The 18,517-nt window shown below is 36.8% G+C and overlaps 1 protein-coding gene across 1 annotated transcript in view; it reads right to left on the reverse strand.

Moving 5' to 3' along the window:
* Window positions 1–18,517, reverse strand: part of SYCP2L (synaptonemal complex protein 2 like) — a 77,859-nt gene that overhangs the window by 46,875 nt on the left and 12,467 nt on the right. The window contains exons 7-15 of the mRNA XM_074337065.1: window positions 17,777–17,862; window positions 17,575–17,663; window positions 14,695–14,729; window positions 13,409–13,551; window positions 11,527–11,579; window positions 10,862–10,907; window positions 9,460–9,552; window positions 9,291–9,351; window positions 4,284–4,429 (exon numbers count right to left, since the gene is read on the reverse strand). Coding sequence (XP_074193166.1) covers window positions 4,284–4,429; window positions 9,291–9,351; window positions 9,460–9,552; window positions 10,862–10,907; window positions 11,527–11,579; window positions 13,409–13,551; window positions 14,695–14,729; window positions 17,575–17,663; window positions 17,777–17,862 — 752 coding nt within the window. The remainder of the gene's footprint in view (window positions 1–4,283; window positions 4,430–9,290; window positions 9,352–9,459; window positions 9,553–10,861; window positions 10,908–11,526; window positions 11,580–13,408; window positions 13,552–14,694; window positions 14,730–17,574; window positions 17,664–17,776; window positions 17,863–18,517) is intronic.

Genomic DNA, 18,517 nt, shown 5'->3' on the forward strand with positions numbered 1-18,517 from the left:
GAGACACAATCGGACATCAACCCCACCACCAGCATGGCAACCCAAAATTGGGAAGAAACTCAGAACCCCAAATTTCTCCCTGAGGAGCAAAGGGTTTGAACCCCACATCTGGTACTCCAACTTTTAAGACCTGCACCTGAGAGATAAGCCCCCCAAAATCTATTAATAGCTTTGAAAACAAGCAGGGCTTGAATCCAGGAGACCCACAAGGCCATAACAAACTGAGAAACAACTCTTAGAGGGCTTGTACATGTGGACTCACCTGCCCCAGGGCCCAACATGGAGGCAACCAACTGGAAAGTGTACATTCTTTCTGTAAAAGAGGCTTACTTGCTTATCTTAAGGCATCAGTCTCAGAGGCAGGCATCTAACTTAACATACATCTAGGGGCCTTACATAATACTCTCTGGGGACAGAGGCCAGAAAGCACCACCTTACACTCTTCCTTTGCCTTCTCTAGCTTGCCAATGTCTCCTGAAAAGGAGTTTGTATCCTCATCTTGTTCCCTGATTTTTGCAGCTGCCACACAGGGGATACATCTAAATTGCCTGGCTCTGGTGCCCAGTGGGGCTTAAACTTATGGGTCCCTCAGGACTGTAACCAATGAAAAAAAGAGTTCTTAACCATCTATGATCCTCAGGACACAGCAGAGATACAACACTGAGATGTACTGCCTTCCTGTGAAAGAGGCCTATTCGCTTATCTTCGTAGGGCCGACTGTAAGCCTCTCCAGAGACCTTGGAGGGCAGGTGCTATCTGCACACTCCCCCTCTTCTGTGCTCCAGAGCACCAGAATCTCCCAGAGGGCAGCATGTACATGCATCTGGTGCCTCAGTTTTGGTGGCTGCCACCCAGGGTACACCCCTTGATTGTCTGGTTCTGAAGGCCAGCAGGGCTTCCAGTCCTGTGTCCCATAACAACTTGAGTTCTTGGCTGGCTACCACCTCCAGGGCACAGCACACACAGCAGACTAAAACATACCCCTGGTCTGCCTTTGAAAAAGGCCTGTTTGTTTGTCCTAAAGCTCTGGCCAGAGGGGCAGATTTCTGGTTGGGCACATGTCTAGGGGCTACTCCAAAACAAAAGCGAGTGGATGCCAATTTTGTACTCACCCTCTGCCTCACTATAGCTCACCAGTATCTCCCAGAAAGGAGTTCATACTGTCACTAGGCACTTCAATTTTTGTGGCTGTCATTCAGGGGACACCTCTAGATCACCTGGCTCTCGTGGACAGAGGGGTTTGCACTCGCAATACCACCAGACTGTACATATTTGCATACTTTAAAAGCTGGTGCCTGACAGTCTGGTTTCCAATCACCCTGAATCTAGATGCTGACTGAGATCCTCCCCTTTAGGACACTGACAGCTCTTGGCATAACCTCAAATACTGGGAGTCACTAAAATTAAAAGAAGTTGCTCAGACAGTCACAAAGGATTGAGAGACAACCAAGAGCTAGGACAGGGTTGAGCAATAAGTTTCATCTCCTTATGAGACCACTCCTTCAGATAGGGAGAGGTGGCTGTTTTATATAATGCATAGAAACTAACACAGAGAGTCAAGGAAAATGAAGAAACAAAGGATGTGTTCCAAATGAAAAGAAAATAAACCTCCGAAAAAGACCTTAATGAAAAGGAGATAAGTGATTTACCTGGTAAACAGTTCAAAATAATAGTCATAAAAATGCTTACCAAACTTGGGGCAATAATGTATGAATACAGTGAGAACTTCAACAAAGACTTAGGAACTATAAGAAAGTGCTAAATAGAAGTCATAGAACTTAAGAACACAATAACTAACCCCCCAAAAGATATACTAAGGGGTTCAACATCAGACTAGATGAAACACAAGAAAGAAACAGTGCACTTGAAGACAGGGCAGGGCAGTAAAACTCACCCAATCAGAGCAGTAAAATGAAAAAAGTGAGGACAGAATAAGGGTCTTATGGGACAACATCAGGTGAACAAACATTCACATTATAGGGGTCCCAGAAGGAGAAGAGAGACAGGGACAGAAAGTTTATTTCAAGAAATAATAGCTGACAACTTCCCTAACCTGGGGGAGGAAACAGACATCCAGATCTAGGAAGCCCAAAGAGGTTCAAAAAAAACAGAATCCAAAGAGATTCACACTAAGACACATTAAAGTATCAAAAGTTAAAGACAAGAATAAAATTTTAAAAGCAGCAAGAGAAAAACTTGTTACATACCAGAGAAACTTCATAAGACTATCAGTTTTCTCAACAAAAATTTTGCAGGCCAAGGGTGTAACACAATATATTCAAAGCGCTGAATTTAAATACTTCCACCCAAGAATACCCTGCCCAGCAAAGCTGTCATTCAGAGTTGGACAGATAGTATTCTAGACAAGTAAAAGCTAAAGGAGTTCATCACTACTAAACTGTCCTTACAAAAAACTGTTAAAGGGACTTCTTTAAGCTTAAATGAAAGGGTGCTAATTAGTAACAGGAAAATATGTGAAACTATAAATTTCACTGGTAAAGGTAAATATATAATAAAATTCAGAATAATCTAATATTATAAGGTAGTGTGTTAATTACTTATAAAGATCGTATGAAAGTTAAAAGACAAAAGTAGTAAAAATAACTATTACTACAATACTTTGTTAAAGGATACTTAAGCTAAAGAGATGCAAATTCAAAAAAATAAAACATGGAGGGCAAGTAAAAATGTACAGCTTTAAAATGTAATCAAATTCAAATTATCAACTTAAAAATAAACTGTTATTGTTTTATGTAAGTCTCATGGTAACTACACAGCAAAAACCTACAGGAGATAAAAAAAAGGAAGGAAGGAAGGAAGGAAGGAAGGAAGGAAGGAAGGAAGGAAGGAAGGAAGGAAGAAAGAAAAAGGAATCTAACCACTGCAGGAAATCACAAAATCACACAGAAACAGAGCAACAGAAGAAAAAGGCAGCAGAGGAAGTACAAAACAACTAGAAAACAATGAACAAAATGGTGATTAGTGTATACCTATTCATAATTACTTTAAATGTAAATGAATTCAATTCTCCAATCAAAAGACACAGAGGTCTAAATGGAAAAAACAAACAAACAGAAGACCCATCTATATGCTGCCTAAAACAGACTCACTTCAAATGTAAGGACACACACAGACTAAAAGTGAAGGGATGGAAAATATATTCCATGCAAATGGAAACCAAAAGAAAGCTGGGGTAGCTATATTTATATCTGACAAAATAGATTTTAAGACTAAGACTGTAATAAGAGATGAAGAAGATCATTACAATAATGATAAAGGAGTCAATCCAACAACAGGATATAAAAATTTTAAGTATTTATGCACGTAACATAGGAGTACCTACATATATAAAGCAAATGTTAACAGATCTAAAGGGAGAAATAGACAGAAACTGCATATTTAAAAGTGGCTAAGAAAGTAAATTAAAAATTCTCATCACAAAAAAAAAGAATTGTTAAGTATGGCAATGGCTGTTAACTAGACTTACTGTGGTGATCATTTTGTTATATATACAAATATTGACGCATTATGTTGTACACCTGAAACTAATACAGTCATGCACCACTTCAATGACAGGGCTATGTTCTCAGAAATGCATTGCTAGGTGATTTTGTCACTGTGTGAACATCATGGAGTATATTCACACAAACCTAGATGGTACAGCCCACTACACACCTAGGCTGTGTGGCATAGCCTGTTGCTCCTAGGCTGCAAACTTGTACAGCATGTTACCGCACAAAACAACACAAAATTAAAACAAACACAGGAGAAAAAGAAACGATGCAACCAAAAGGTGTGGTCAACACCAGAGATATGAGACTGCTGCCAGCAAAACACAGCATACCGTTTTATAGCAAACTTTTTAAATAAGTAGTGTATACTCTAAAGTAATGATAAAAATATAGTAAATACATAAATCAATAACACAGTTGTTTATTATCATTATCAGTATCCTGTACTGTACATAATTGTATGTACTTTAATACAACTGGCTGTGCAGGTTTGTTTACGCCAGCATCACCAACACGTGAGTAATGCTTTGCACTACGACATTATGAGACTGTGATGTCACTAGGTGACGGGAATTTTTTTAGCTCCATTATCATCTCATGGACCACCATGATACACACAGTTTGTCATTGACTGAAACATTATGCGGCACATGACTGTATAATGTTATATATATCAATTATATTTCAACTTTAAAAAACCCAACATGGAAATTTAAGAGACAAGAAAACATACTAAAACACAGTCAAATAAATAAAAATAATTAAACCTACCATCTGTTTGTCTTCTCCTAAAGCTTTAATGGAGGCTTCTGATATGTTGAATTGCAAATCAAAATGAATTTCTATTTTTCTCGTTTCTTTGTTTCTGACATTAATAGGCTGTAAGTAAATGATGAACATCTTCTTCGCCTCAGTTTCTAGCAAAAATAAAATATACCAATGCATATCAACATGCTGAAAGTTTTTACTTTAAAATTTCATAATTTTAAATAACGGCACTATGATATTTGTCAACTGTCCAGATTTTTCTACAATGAGAAACTGAAATCATTAAATAGAGTTACTTTGAAGTTATTTTTATTAGATTGTGTGTGTGTTTCTAGGATTAAGTGGTTATTTCTTGTAGAAATAGAAAGTAATTTAGCAGCATAACAATGGAAATTGTTTTGTCTTCTAAAATTCGGTCCACTTTTCAAAGAGCATTTTGTGAAGACAAGGCTATCATACGCAAGAGTTATTTTACTTTCCAATATATTAGGACAACATTAATTCTCATACTTCCTCACAGATCCCACTCATTTCTGAAATTTAAAAGTCACTATTCGCAATATGCAAGATGGAATAATACACCTTCCTTTAAAAAGCCTCTACTTAAATGGGAGAGATGGAAACATCCTACAGAGAGTCCTGTTTCTCAGACAACAGTCTCCTTGAGGGCCCTCTTCCAGGATGCCAGCCCTGTACTGACAAATAGTAATTGGTTTTAGAAGAGAAAATAGCTTAGGACAAAATTCAAGGCGAATCCAACAATAAGCTACTGTACGTACACGTTGAGTTGGAAGTAGCAGAAAAGAGAGTAAAGTCTATGAAAGTAGGCAAAACTAACAGTCACAAATTGATGAGAATGGAAACAGGGAAAAAAAGAGTAAGACACATCTAAGTCTAGATCTGTGGCTACTGAGTACTTGTAGTATGGCCAGTACGAACTAAGATGTACCACAGCATAAAAGAGGTATCAGCTTGTGAAGACTTGGTACAAAATAAGAGAAGGTAAAATATCTCATATATTTTTCATATTAATTGCATGTTAAAATGTTAATATTTTGGATATATTGAGTTCAATGCATATTAACAAAATTAGTCCACTTAAAAAACTTAACATGGCTACTTGAAAATTTAATATTAAATACATCGCTCAAATATTTCTTTTAATTTGGTGACAATTGTTAATAAAATTATATAGGTTTCAAGTGTACGATTCTGTAATACATCATCTACATATTGCACTGTGTGTTCACCATTCAGAGTCAGTTCTTCCATCACCATGTATTTGACCCCCTTTACCATCTTCTACCTCCTCCCTTCCCCCCTTACCCTCTGGTAACCTCTAAACTATTGTTGTCACATTATATTTCTATAGGACAGTGTTGGCCTAGAGCAAAGCTCAGCAATCTTACTGGACATCTAGTCACTCCAGGAAAAGTCTATGAAACTCTGCAAAAAAAGTAATTCAAACATTATCTAGAAAGTAAACAGCTAGTTGGGCTGTAGGATTCAAGGCAGAGAGACAAAAGTCAGAAGAAACTACCTGAGGATTGCACCAAGCACTCATCATACTACTAAAACATTGCCAACTCTTAACACGAAGGGCTGTGCATACAAAACTAAGGTCTTCCTTGCAGAGTTTGCTAGACAGTCGTCAGTTTCTTGGCTATAAAAATAGAAAGTAACATCTCCCTCCTCCAGATATTGTGAGGCACTTTGTAAATTATAAAATCTCATAGAAATGTGATATATTAACTCTGGCAAGTTGGTTCCTGAAAACCATTACAGTAGCAAGGTTTGGAGTTCAGAAACTTAAAATAGGAAAAGCAATTTAGGGGTACCACAGTCAGAAAATCTGAGGAAGTCCTTCTAAAATATTGACTTAGAGTAAATACCAAAGACATTTTATGTATTTTAAATGGTAACAGGTAATGACTATATAAATTAATCTTACCTTTATTTATGATTACACTTAATTTACATTTCTAGGGAGATATTTATAAATTCCTTTCCTTTGCTACAGATAAGAAGTACTCCCAACTAATGTATACTATCTTTCCAATTCTGTGACTATTTAACTGCTAACTCTTCCCATCTGTGACACACTAAAAAATACATATTTGGCCTCTTCACGGGTTTCTGACTCAGACCTCCTAAAACCTTTGTAATTTCCTGAGTGCTTGTAGAGGTGCTAGGAGCATCTTGTCTTGTAATGTTTGGTCTTTGACCCCTGTTCCTGACACAAGAGCTTCTAAGACCCTTAGAATCCCCAGAGTGATGAGTGTCTTGTATGCTAATGAAAGGGCTGGTGGCTGGGGGCCCCTACACAGCAGCAGGATGGGGGCTGGTCCCAGAAGGACTGAAGCATGATTACAGGGTTGGAACTTTCAGCCCCAACCCTCAACCTCTAGGGACCAGAGATTGAGTTAATAATTGATCCCGGCTACATGATAAAAACCTCTAAACTAGGGTTTGGGAAAGCTTCCAAGTTGGTGCACACCTCCTTGTGCCAGGAGGGTGGTGTACCCGTTTCACAGAGATGGAAGCGCCTGCACTCAGGACACTTCTGGATCTCACTCTGTGTACCTCTTCACCCGGCTGTTCATCTACGTCCTTGTTTATAGCCTTTATAATAAACTGGTAACTTCAGTGTTTCCCTGAGATCTGTGAGCCAGGATAGCAAATTACCAGACATGATGAGGAGCTTGTGGGAACCCTGGATTTGTAGCTGGATGGTCAAAGTACAGGTGGGGCTTGTAAGTAGTGTCTGAAGTGGGGGCAGTCTTGTGGGATTGAGCCGTTAACCTGTGTGGTCTCCACTAACTCCAAGTAGTTAGCATCAGAATTGCTTAATGTCAGAAATGCTGTGAGCAAAGGAAGCAGTTTTACCATCTCTCAGCTCTTCCAACTGAAGCCTTCTCCCATGTCAACAGGCATAGTTCCAAAATCGAGGCTCACTTGTCTTCATCTTTCCCTGCATTCATAGAGCTTCACAGTGAAAGTCTCCTCTTCTGCCATTTGCTTTACCACCTAATCTATCCGTTTCCCAAGTTTCCCTCTTTTTCTAATAATAGGCAACAGGAGAAATTAAAAATTCCTGCCCTGCAGAATAAATTTTCACACGCACTGAAAATAACTATATGGAAAACTGTGGAAGAGTTTTTAAATGCACCAAAAAGTTACTGGGTGCCTGTCTAGAATCCTTTCTGGGATAGCTACACTTCTCCTTGTTTTTGAGCTATTTTACAAATCTGTAAGATGTAGAAAACTAATGATAATGGAAGTGATTCTTGTCCCTAGAAATTCAAATTAATTGCTTCTGTGGAATGCAATTGTCTAATCTTAAATCTATTTACAAATTAATTTACTCATTGCTTATATATGTATAGTTCTTTGAATCCTCCTTTTCAATTGGTTATTTTCATCTTACTGATTTCCTCATTAATTAATGAATTAAATAAAGTCTTCAACTCACATTCATGTAATATTTGCATGAGGGTTATGATTTCACCTTTTCAAGAATTATCGTTTAACAGAACAATGAAGTTAACTTATGCACACAGGAAATCCACCAAGGGAAAATCAGGGCAGAGGAAGGCTTCCTTTATCTTAAGTGGTCCCATGGGAGAACCTTCAGTTAACAGTTCAAGGCTAAGGAGGATTTATTCTCCCCAGGACTTGTATGAGAAAAATCATATTACAGATCATGTTTCACTTTTCACCCTAGCTCTCAGGAAGCTAAGCATCAAATTTGAATCTCCATGGTGGGTCATTTTAGAGTAGGCTTCACGATAAACATTTTTATTCTTATCCGTGGTTCCAATTTTGCATTTTTATTATTTTGGTAAAAATATGCAAGCTGATCTAGAAGTATAATATCCATATAATCAAATTATATTTGGTTTTAAATCTTCAATAAACCCAATTACTTAAAAATAATATCTATACTAAGTTACTTTCAAAAAGGTCCCCTTATTTTTTAAAGACCCAATTCAGGAATCCTGACCAAGTATGATTATAGCTGCAATGTGAAGTGGACGAACAAAAGTTACAGTACTTGTACCCACCTGATTTCATGCTCCACTCTGTCTTACCAACTAAGAAGAAAGGTGGGAAGTCAGAGGGATAACATTTAGATAGAGGTGGTATATACCCACATAAAGTCATTGATTATTAAAAATCTGTGGGAGGGAGAAAGCAGGTACTATAACCATTTTTTAAATTGTGGTACAAAACATAACATTGACACTGTTAACCACTTTTAAGTGTCCAGTTCAGTGGTGTTACGTATATTCACATTGTTGTACAACGGATCTGCAGAACTTTTTCATCTTGAAAATCTGAAACTCTGTGACCATTAAACAACTACTCCCCATTTTCCCCTCCTGACAGACCCTTGGTAACCACCATTCTACTGCTTCTATAAATTTGAGTACTTTAGATGCCTTATGTAAGTAGAATCACACAGTAGTTGTCTTTTTGCGACTGGCTTAATTCACTTAGCATAATGTCCCCAAAGTTTATCCATGTTGTCACATGTGTCAGAATTTCTTTCCTTTTTAAAGCTGATAATATTCCACTGTAGATATATACTGTCTTTTTAAAAATCTATTCATCTACTGATAGACACTTAGGTTGCTTCCATCTTTTGGCTACTGTGAATAATGCTACAATGAACATGGGTGTATAAATATCCCTTCAAGTCCTGCTTTCAATTCTTCTGGATATATACCCTGAAGTGAAATTGCCAGATCATCTAGGAATTCTATTTTTATTTTTTGAATAACTAAACCATTTTTATAATGAGAAAACCAGGCAAGTAATTGAACCCCAGAGTCACAAAGCAAAGAAGTCACCAGTCCTGGTCCCTGCCTCATGGTCCTTTCACACTATGCCACCTCCCTTCTACTTCCAGGCACAGAGTCTGCTCAATAATTAACCAAACATACACCACAACTCTAAACAGAAATACGACTCTGAACTAAATGTGGGGTAGTTCAATTATCATCTTACCTATTATGCTGAAATTAATCACCGCTTCCTTCAAAAGTTTTACTGAGTCCCACAGAGCACTCTTGGGGGAAAAAATAAGTGAAAAATATGTGAAATGAGCACATAACACATACTTGCATATAAACAATGTCTAAGCACTTAAATTTAAACAGAAATCAAATGTGATTACCTCAATATTGTCTATATAAAAAGTTACACTCTGACTTCCTAGGTTGAAATCAATCCAGAATTCCTCTAGTTTTTCATCGACAGGTTTTTTCAACTGTAAGATATAATTTCAGCAAAAATTATACATGTAAATCTCATGTCAAAGGGTGAGACAAAAAAATTTCCATTAAAACCAGAACTTATCCTTTTGCTAAAACACTACTGTAATTATAGGGTGTCTCTTTAGTACCTTACTCATTTCTGCAAAACAAAAAAAAAGGTCTCAATTTTATATAACTAAGCTAATTGCTGGGGAAGGGGAGAGAAAACACACAGAACACTATCCTTAGATATTTAACACATATTTAAGTGTATCAGACTTCCCAAAGTCACCATGAACAATGGCTTTGTTTTCTCCCAGACATATTTTAGACATATATCAGAAAGTAAATAGAGAGTTTTTATTTCTCAACAATGGAGCAAACACTAGACTTACTATTCTACCACCTACTTTTCCAACAAATAGTATTTCTTGGACATCTTTCCATCACACATGGTTACTTTTTAATAACTACATGTTTTAACCCATAATGTATGTTACTGGAAGCCAGTGTAAGGGCCGTGATTGAAGCTGATATAAATCTAGAAGTCCTAGAAAGAAGAATCAAGCAGAGATTGGACTCCTCAGACAACTAGAGGGAAAAACAGACCACTGAGATACAGCAATCAAGCTACCAAAATCAGTTCTAGAAGCAGGAACTTGTAGAATGAATTGCAGACTCAACTAACAGAAGCCAAGAAGGGGACTCTGAACCCAAAACAAAGAAATGGTTCTTTAGGACATTCTGAAGACAGGGTCCTAGGAACCCCAATGTTGACTGTTTAGAGATCTTTGAAGATTTCACCCAAAAATTAAGGTGCTGTAAATTGGGGCACCTTTCTAGAAACCAAAAAAAGGGAGTAAAAATAGGCTGCTCAATTTTGGAATATAAAGTACAAAGCAGAACGATCTAGAGAAAGGAGAGTGGCCCCAATTGCTGGGGATGGAGTGGGAAGCATCAGCTGTATGAAAAGGAAGACAATTGCCCTTTTCCCGTTTATCCAAACATGAATAATAGTACCCACTAATAGAGTAAAATAAGGGAAGGGTCCTGTAATTAACCTTATAAATACATAGAAACCCTAAAATTTCTTTACCTAGTATTAACAGTAGGGCCCTTAGACGTCCTGGCAATGTGCCCCAGTTACAGTATGAGAGAAGACTGGGAAAGGGGACAATAAGCTTCAGAGTTGAGGCCTCTAGAAGTAGACTTCCTATTTTAAAAATGCTTCAGGTATCAAGAACAGTGTGGTCTGATTAAGTAAACCAAACTATGGGTTTCATTACGCACCACCCTCATGGCCCCCAAAAGAGACAAACATACCTCATACCCATCAGCAAAAGCGGCAATACATGGAAATGAATAGACCCTGCAAAATACTTCACAATTAAAAAGTGAAATAAAATACGGATGGAACCCAAACCCAACCTACAGATATTCTACAAACAAGCATTTATAACTAGAGTGTGCCATCAAGTCTCTTTGCACAAAGTATGGAAGGCGATCTCAAACCTGCAAATGGAGATCTACCTATGGCTAGATTTCAAATCTCCATCTGGCAGTCTACAAGCCAGGTTTACTAGTAACATATCTCAACCCAGTCGTTTGGCAAGATTCCCAAAGAAAGGAGTGAATTTAGCAAATATCTTTTCATCGGGGACTTACCTGTCCATCATATGCCTATCCCTAGTGACCTCATCTATAGGAAATTACTCTTCATAAAATCTCCCCAGATGACATAATGTTAAAAATATTCCAAACCTAAATACGCTAAAAGACTGACAGAAATTACTTTTAAACACACAGAAATGAATCACTAGGCAGAATGTGTCTAGTCTTGCTACACAATGGGTAACTCAGTAGTATTTAGTAAGTTATGTATCCCAAATTCTCTCCTAAAATAAAACAGATCCTAGATTTCTTTTTTAATATTAGATATTTTCAGAATACAACAGGTCAATAAAATAATACTGAGAAAAACATCTTACCTTCTTTGGTCACCAAGTCTGTTGTTTAGGTAATTGAGAAACAGTCTAGCGTCCTTCAAAGTAAATGATGAAAAGTTTTAATAAAAAAAAAATCAAGATGTCTTATTAATAGTAGTACCCCTCAACAGCATGTAGAAGCCAGTGTTTGCTTCTAAATTTCCAGGATCTAGGAACATCACAAGCCTTCACAAGGATTCATTATTATATTTGAACTAAAACAATACTTTGTATCACTAAGAGGAGGCTCCAGACACATGTTTTAAAAGGAATCCCCCAGCCAGGAGATTTTCTGCTGAGGAATGTTTAAGTCTCCAAAAGTGATATGCACAACTACGTTTAACTGGGCTAGAAGAATAGCAGAGAAACATATCATACTAATAAGCTCGATTATAATATTTGACTAACCCACCGGGCATCCATCTCACTAACATCTGCACAGCACAAGCCAACCAAAAACCTATCAAACTTATCAATTTTGGTTTTATCTATGTGTATTATCCAGGGCCAATTTTCCTTATCCAGACTTCTCTATCCCACTCCTTCCTAGGTTCTCTCCTAGTGTATGTTCTAAGGATAAAGAATATTTTTAAAGGGCTAACCAACACCTATTAGGAAGGTAAATCTGTTGCCTCCAAAATTTGAAAGCCCAGGAGACACAGATCTAGGCTTTCATCTCGTTTGTTAGCAAAGACTGGCTGTTGTATTCAGTCTTTACACTCTGTGTCTATCTATATTCAGCACTAAATAGACAACAGCAATGTAAGCCTTCATATAAAAGCAACTTATTAAGAAGTTGATGGCTATCTTGACCTGAAAAACAAGATAATTATTTTTGTCCTATTTTCATCAAATTTCCCTGCAGATGACGGAATGACACACAGGAGAAAGAAAACTAACAAGTGAGTGTCCACAACATCTCAGGTACTTTCAGTTTCTCTCACTTAATCCTCCAGATTCTGAGGTGGGTTTCATTCCCATTTTACAGATGTGGACTGTCAGGCTCTGTAAGTCAACGACCTTGCCAAAATGCAGCCGTCAGAGTAAGTCGGGGGGGTGGGACTCCAATGCTCATATCATGGTCTTTCTATTTAGATCAAATTGAATCCTGACTATTGCAGATCTGGCAATAGACTCACAGTCATATTTAATACGTTTAATCATATATGTAAAAGTTTAATAGAATCTTAAGTCCACAGCAGTTAGGGCCAGGATGGTTTTGTTCAACATGACGCTATTATAAAGAATTTTATCTTTTCCTAAGTGTCTAACTCTCATTTTAAGAACTTATTACAAGAAGAGGAAAAACATTTTAGCTATTTTAGGATGAAGGTGAGTGTGCAAGAAAGCCATAGGCTATTTTTGTGCTACTTGAGAACACAATCACAGTGAACCCAGGTTGCATAGAAGACACTAAAAATTATTGTTCCTCCAACGTATAGGGGCTGGATGGCTCACAACACAAACACCCCATAATACTCCTCTACCACTAGAGCACACTATGCTAATTTAAGCCTCCCATCATTGCACAGGCTGCTCTTTGCAAAGCTGAAGTTCACGTTCTTTTCTTTTCCAATTCAGCCTACCCTTCGAGGCTCGTTGAAAAATTGCTCCCCACCCCATTTTCTCTGACTGGATCCATCACATTCACATATAGGTAACTTCGAAGTTACCTATAAAGAAGTCCTGTCTGCATCCCCATATTTGACCCACAAACACTCTGTTTGTACTGTCCTCAAATTGTTCCACATAAGTGGGAAACAAAGTTTAAGAATGGCAACGTAATCACATTTAAGGAAAAAACCCTCCCATGAGCACAGGAAAGCACTGACAGGATGCTTAATAAGTACACATTAAACGGAATTTTGTTGACCAGGAATCGCACCGTCTCAAATTCTCGATCCTTAATTTTTTTGAAAGCTTCGGCAATGATGTCATCTTCAAACCACTGATGGACAAGGTCATCTCTTGATATTTTATTTGTCAGTCTACACAATGCTTCAGAAAGAGCAACCTGCTGGTCATAATCTAGAGATTAAAAACATGGTAAACATGGACAATTCTAGGCACAAAGCAAAAGAAGAAATGAGTTCCACACATTAGCACTTGCTTTAAGAAATTCCATCTAAGACTAGCACTGTGTTTTATAAGCAGCAAGATGTATCCTGGAATAATTATAATCATTTAAGTTCAATATTTACAAAATATTAGGTGAAAATGTAAACAATTGGTCAGCATATAACAATTTTTAAGTAAATGATATCTCTGTATTTCATACACTGAGGGTGCCAAAAAAATGTATATGAGTGGACACTTTGGTCCATGTTGCTCAAGCAGTAGTTCAACATAATCAGAAGTGTCTGGATGCTGATGGTAACCACTTTGCGCATCTCTTGTAATTGCAGAAGTCAAATGTGACATGTATTCATCTTTTGTTATCAGTATATATTGAATATTACAATTTTAATAGCTTTCCTTTCTTAAAAGGTGTATGCATTTTTTGGCACCTTCTGTATATTAAAACATTCATCAAAAGGAGCTCATCAAATAGCCTTTAAATAATACTTCTACTAAAAACAATAATAATAATAATACTTCTACTACAAAGATTAAATCCCAAGATTGTGGTATTTCACAGCAGATGAACAAAAAGTACGTATATCAACATGTTTAAATCTCAAATAATTTTAAGGGTAAAAAAAAAGTTGCAGCTGGATATGTACAATAAGATGAGATTTATAAAATGCTTTTAAAATGTGCAAAACAATAATATATGTTGCTTATGAACACAAAGCAAAAAAGTGGAAAAATATACTCAGGAATGAAAAATAAATCCAAGTCAAGGATTACTTCTACCAATGGAGAGAGGAATGGGATCAGGGATACGGACACTGGGGCTTTACCTGTAACTCTGATTTGTTTAAAAAAAGATTCAAAGCAAATCTGGCAAAATGATAGAATTTGACTAAGCTGGTTGGTGAGTAAATGAATATTCATTATTTGTTACGGTGTTCAAGCATGTCAAAATCTCTCATAATAAATGAAAAATAAAATCCTAATTCCTTTTTTCAATTTGGCCATAATTTATTCCCCATAGTTCCACAATGTTCATTAAACCCCCAACGTCCAATATTTAATATTCTAATATTTAAAATTCTAAACATTTCTTACCACCCACAGTCAAGATTGTCCTTGCAAGGTTTTTCCTGAAACATTTAGATAAACTGCATTTTAGTGAAATGAACAAATAGGCAAAACTTCACTATATTGGCTTGAAAATTTAAGACCAAGATATATATTTCTTTTTATGTATTATTAGTTTCAGGTGTACAAAACAATGTAATAGTTAGACATTTATACCTCTCACAAAGTGATAACCCCCTCCCCCAAACTACTACCCTTCTGACATCGTATATAGCATGGGGTATACAGCTGTTACAATTCCATTGACTCTATTCTTTATGCTGTACGCCACATCCTGTGACTATATATATATATATATATACACATACATATATACAGGTATAACTACATATATATATATATACACATACATATATACAGGTATACATATGTATACATATATACATATATATGTGTATATATATATATATGTATATATATCTGAAATTATTTCAAAGTCAGCATCAGCGTTTTCTCAATGTCAAGAAGAGATTTTTAGGAAAAATGTTTCTCGGGGGCGGCCCAGTGGCTCAGGCAGTTGGAGCTCTGTGCTCCTAATGCTGAAGGCTGCCGGTTCAATTCCCACATGGGCCAGTGGGCTCTCAACCACAAGGTTGCTGGTTCGACTCCTGCAAGGCATGGTGGGCTGTGCCCCCTGCAACTAACCATGGCAACTGGACCTGGAGCTGAGCTGTGCCCTCCACAACTACGATTAAAAGGACAACTTGACTTGGAAAAAATCCTGGAAGTACACACTGTTCCCCAATAAAGTCCTGTTCCCCTTCCCCAATAAAATCTTCAAAAAAAAAAATAAAAGTTTAAAAAGAAAAAAGAAAAACAGTTGTTTGTTTAAAAAAAAAAGAAAATGTTTCTCAAGTTTGTATCTTAATGACTACTGTACTTCTTTTAAAAGCTATAGCTACTATACATTCTGAAATTCTATTTCTCCTTCTGTAAAGTGAATTCAATTTGATGATCTCTGAGGATTCATCAAATGCTAATATTCTGGAATTTTATAATCACCTCACCAGCCTTATGAGAATGTATACCTATTTTTACACAGTTTGACATCTGGAAGAAATATTAACAATGCTGTGGGTCTTTCCAATGAGCTTCTTGAACTCATTTTAAAAACTGATTAAGTTAGAGGTGTAATGAGATTAAGTGATTACATTATTGTAACTAACACAGACTTCCATATTGTACACAGACTGTCCCCAACTTACGATGGTTCAATTGAATAATTTTCAACTTTACAATGGTACAAAAGCAACACGTACAATAAATGACATGAGATATTCAACACTGTTTTATAAAATAAGCTTTGTGTTAGATGACTGCGCCCAAACTAACATGAGTGTTCTGAGTATGTGTAAGGTAGGCCAGGGTAAGCTACTATGTTTGGTAGGTTAAGTATATTCAATACATTTTCGACCTACAATACTTTCAGTTTATCATGGGATTTACTGAGACCTAACCCCATCACAAGCTGAAGAACATTTGTATTTATTTAACAATTTTAACTAAATGCTGACAAATGTGATGTTGATCTTTTTTTAATGTTTGAAATAAGTCCCATTTTAAAGAACAGATTTGTTAAGAAATCTTGTAGTAGTTCAGTTCCTCATGATAAATGATCGATTTTTTACTATTAAATAGAACCCTTGAAATAGTACCACTGAGAATTCTGCTTAATTTTATGCTTTCATATTTTACTTGAAGTCTCGAATATTCCAGACTTTCTAGAACATACAACTAATAAGGTAGGACCATATGATTAGATTGAAAACTTAGGAGAAAACCTCAGGTCAGCGGCTCTCCAAGTCTAAACATACTACTAAGAATAATGATTTCACTAATATATTCAATAAATATTTTTTTAGGAAAAATTCAGTGGAAAAATTGCATCCTGCATAGACAAGTTAAGTGGACAAACCTGACAGCAATGAGCTCGCTGCCCACCAGTCACCTCTTTCGGGCATGCTATGGTAAACTTAGTCACCCTTCCTTTTGCCTATCATGGCTTCATGTCACATAATGACTGGGTATCACAATGGTGCCATCAATGCTAGTTAGTGGTTAGCACACAGTCAGAAGTTTAGGTTCAAATTTCAAAACAGGGTGCTGGTTTTGCTCTTTTCATGGCCATACATTACAACTTTACCTACAAATTCCAATGTCCCAAGAACTACATAATTATGACTGAAGCACCAAGAAACCAAAATATCTATCACTTGAAAAGCAATACAGATTCCATTCCCTATTGGTACAGCTAATGGTTGGTAACCTTTGAGTATTTGCTTTCTACCAGGTCATGTGCTAATCACTTTCAATGGCCTGTCTGATTGAACTTATACAGTAACTCTATCAGTCAGGCATTAATGTTGGCCCATTTTACAGGCAAGCAAAATGAGGTACAGTGAGGTTAAGGCTGTGCTGTATGTAGATAATGCAATGAACATAAGTGGGCAAAACCAGGACTTGAAGCCAAGCAGTTTAGCAGCAGGGTCTGTCCTCAACATTCCCCTATGAATAACTAATTCAGTTCACATACACAATGAAAAAATAATCTATAGCCCGAGAAAACATTTTACAAACTTGATGGAAAAATAACAACAACAAAAAAAAAAAACACCTACAAAAACCAAAACCAAAACCCATACTATTAAAAAAAAGAGCTTAGTAAAGTCTGGCTTTTTTCCTCAGTCCTTCTTCACTACTTAGCATAGTGCCTGATCCATAACAGATGCACAAAGCATATACTAAAGGAAGGAATGAAGCAATCAGGACTAAGAAGAACAAAGACTGAGGAAGTACAGAGAGATTTTGCCCTTATGTCACCACATAATCGAGTACAAGTTCACTTACATAAGATGACACGGGCCTTCGGACAAGGAGAATTGTTTTCTCTCTTCTAAAGGTACAGCATGCAAGATGCCATTCAACGTCTTCAAAGCCTGTCCGGAGTTGAAGAAGGCATTCATGGGGGGGAAAAACAAAATAGGGACCTATGCATAACCTTTTCCAAGGTTTCTAGAACAATTGTTATGTTTCGTTATTTGCAACTCACCTCCTGTTGAATCAAAAGATTTACCGTCTTTTCCGTCACCAGAAATCCTAAGGTTAACATGAAGGAACCCAACATTTGAATTTTCCCTGAAAGCATAATTTTAAAACAATCAAACTGATGCAAAAAATAAGGAAAGGCCTCCTGCACAGAAAAAGGAGGCAAAGACTGAAAAAGCAATGGGAGCAGTAAACATTTCAGAAATTGTATAGTCTGGGTAAGAGACAAATTAGAGTCTGCTTCGAGTTCTAGAAGTCCCCAGGCCACAGTACACTTGCATGACATAGACACCCAGTGAGGAAAATAGGAGCAAAATATGTAAAGTATGACTGCCGTGATTCCCGCATCTCAAGCAAAGCTACTTTTTCAGGTCCAGGCTGAGCAATGTGCAAAGGGAAGCTCCTGCACAGTGTCCCGTTGTTTCTATGCGTTTCTTACATTTACGTCTTTCATAAAAATTAAAATTTTATCAGATCTTATGCTAACAGAAACAGGAATTTTTTAATAAAGTGTTGGTCTTCATTAAATAGCATAATCATAGGAACTTCACCAGCTATTTATATGTCAGTACATAGTAAAAAATAAAAGGGGGGTAGGTGGTAATACTTTATGCTTATGAAACACCAAAATATTATTTATGATTTTATTTAAGCATATTATATTAAGATATGAAATGACAGCAGAAGTGTACACTGCAGAAACTTACGGTAAAATCATAATATTATTTTGATAGGTTCCAATGTA

This window comes from Rhinolophus sinicus, linkage group LG06 (assembly GCF_036562045.2).
Source record: "Rhinolophus sinicus isolate RSC01 linkage group LG06, ASM3656204v1, whole genome shotgun sequence".
Classification (NCBI taxonomy): domain Eukaryota; kingdom Metazoa; phylum Chordata; class Mammalia; order Chiroptera; family Rhinolophidae; genus Rhinolophus; species Rhinolophus sinicus.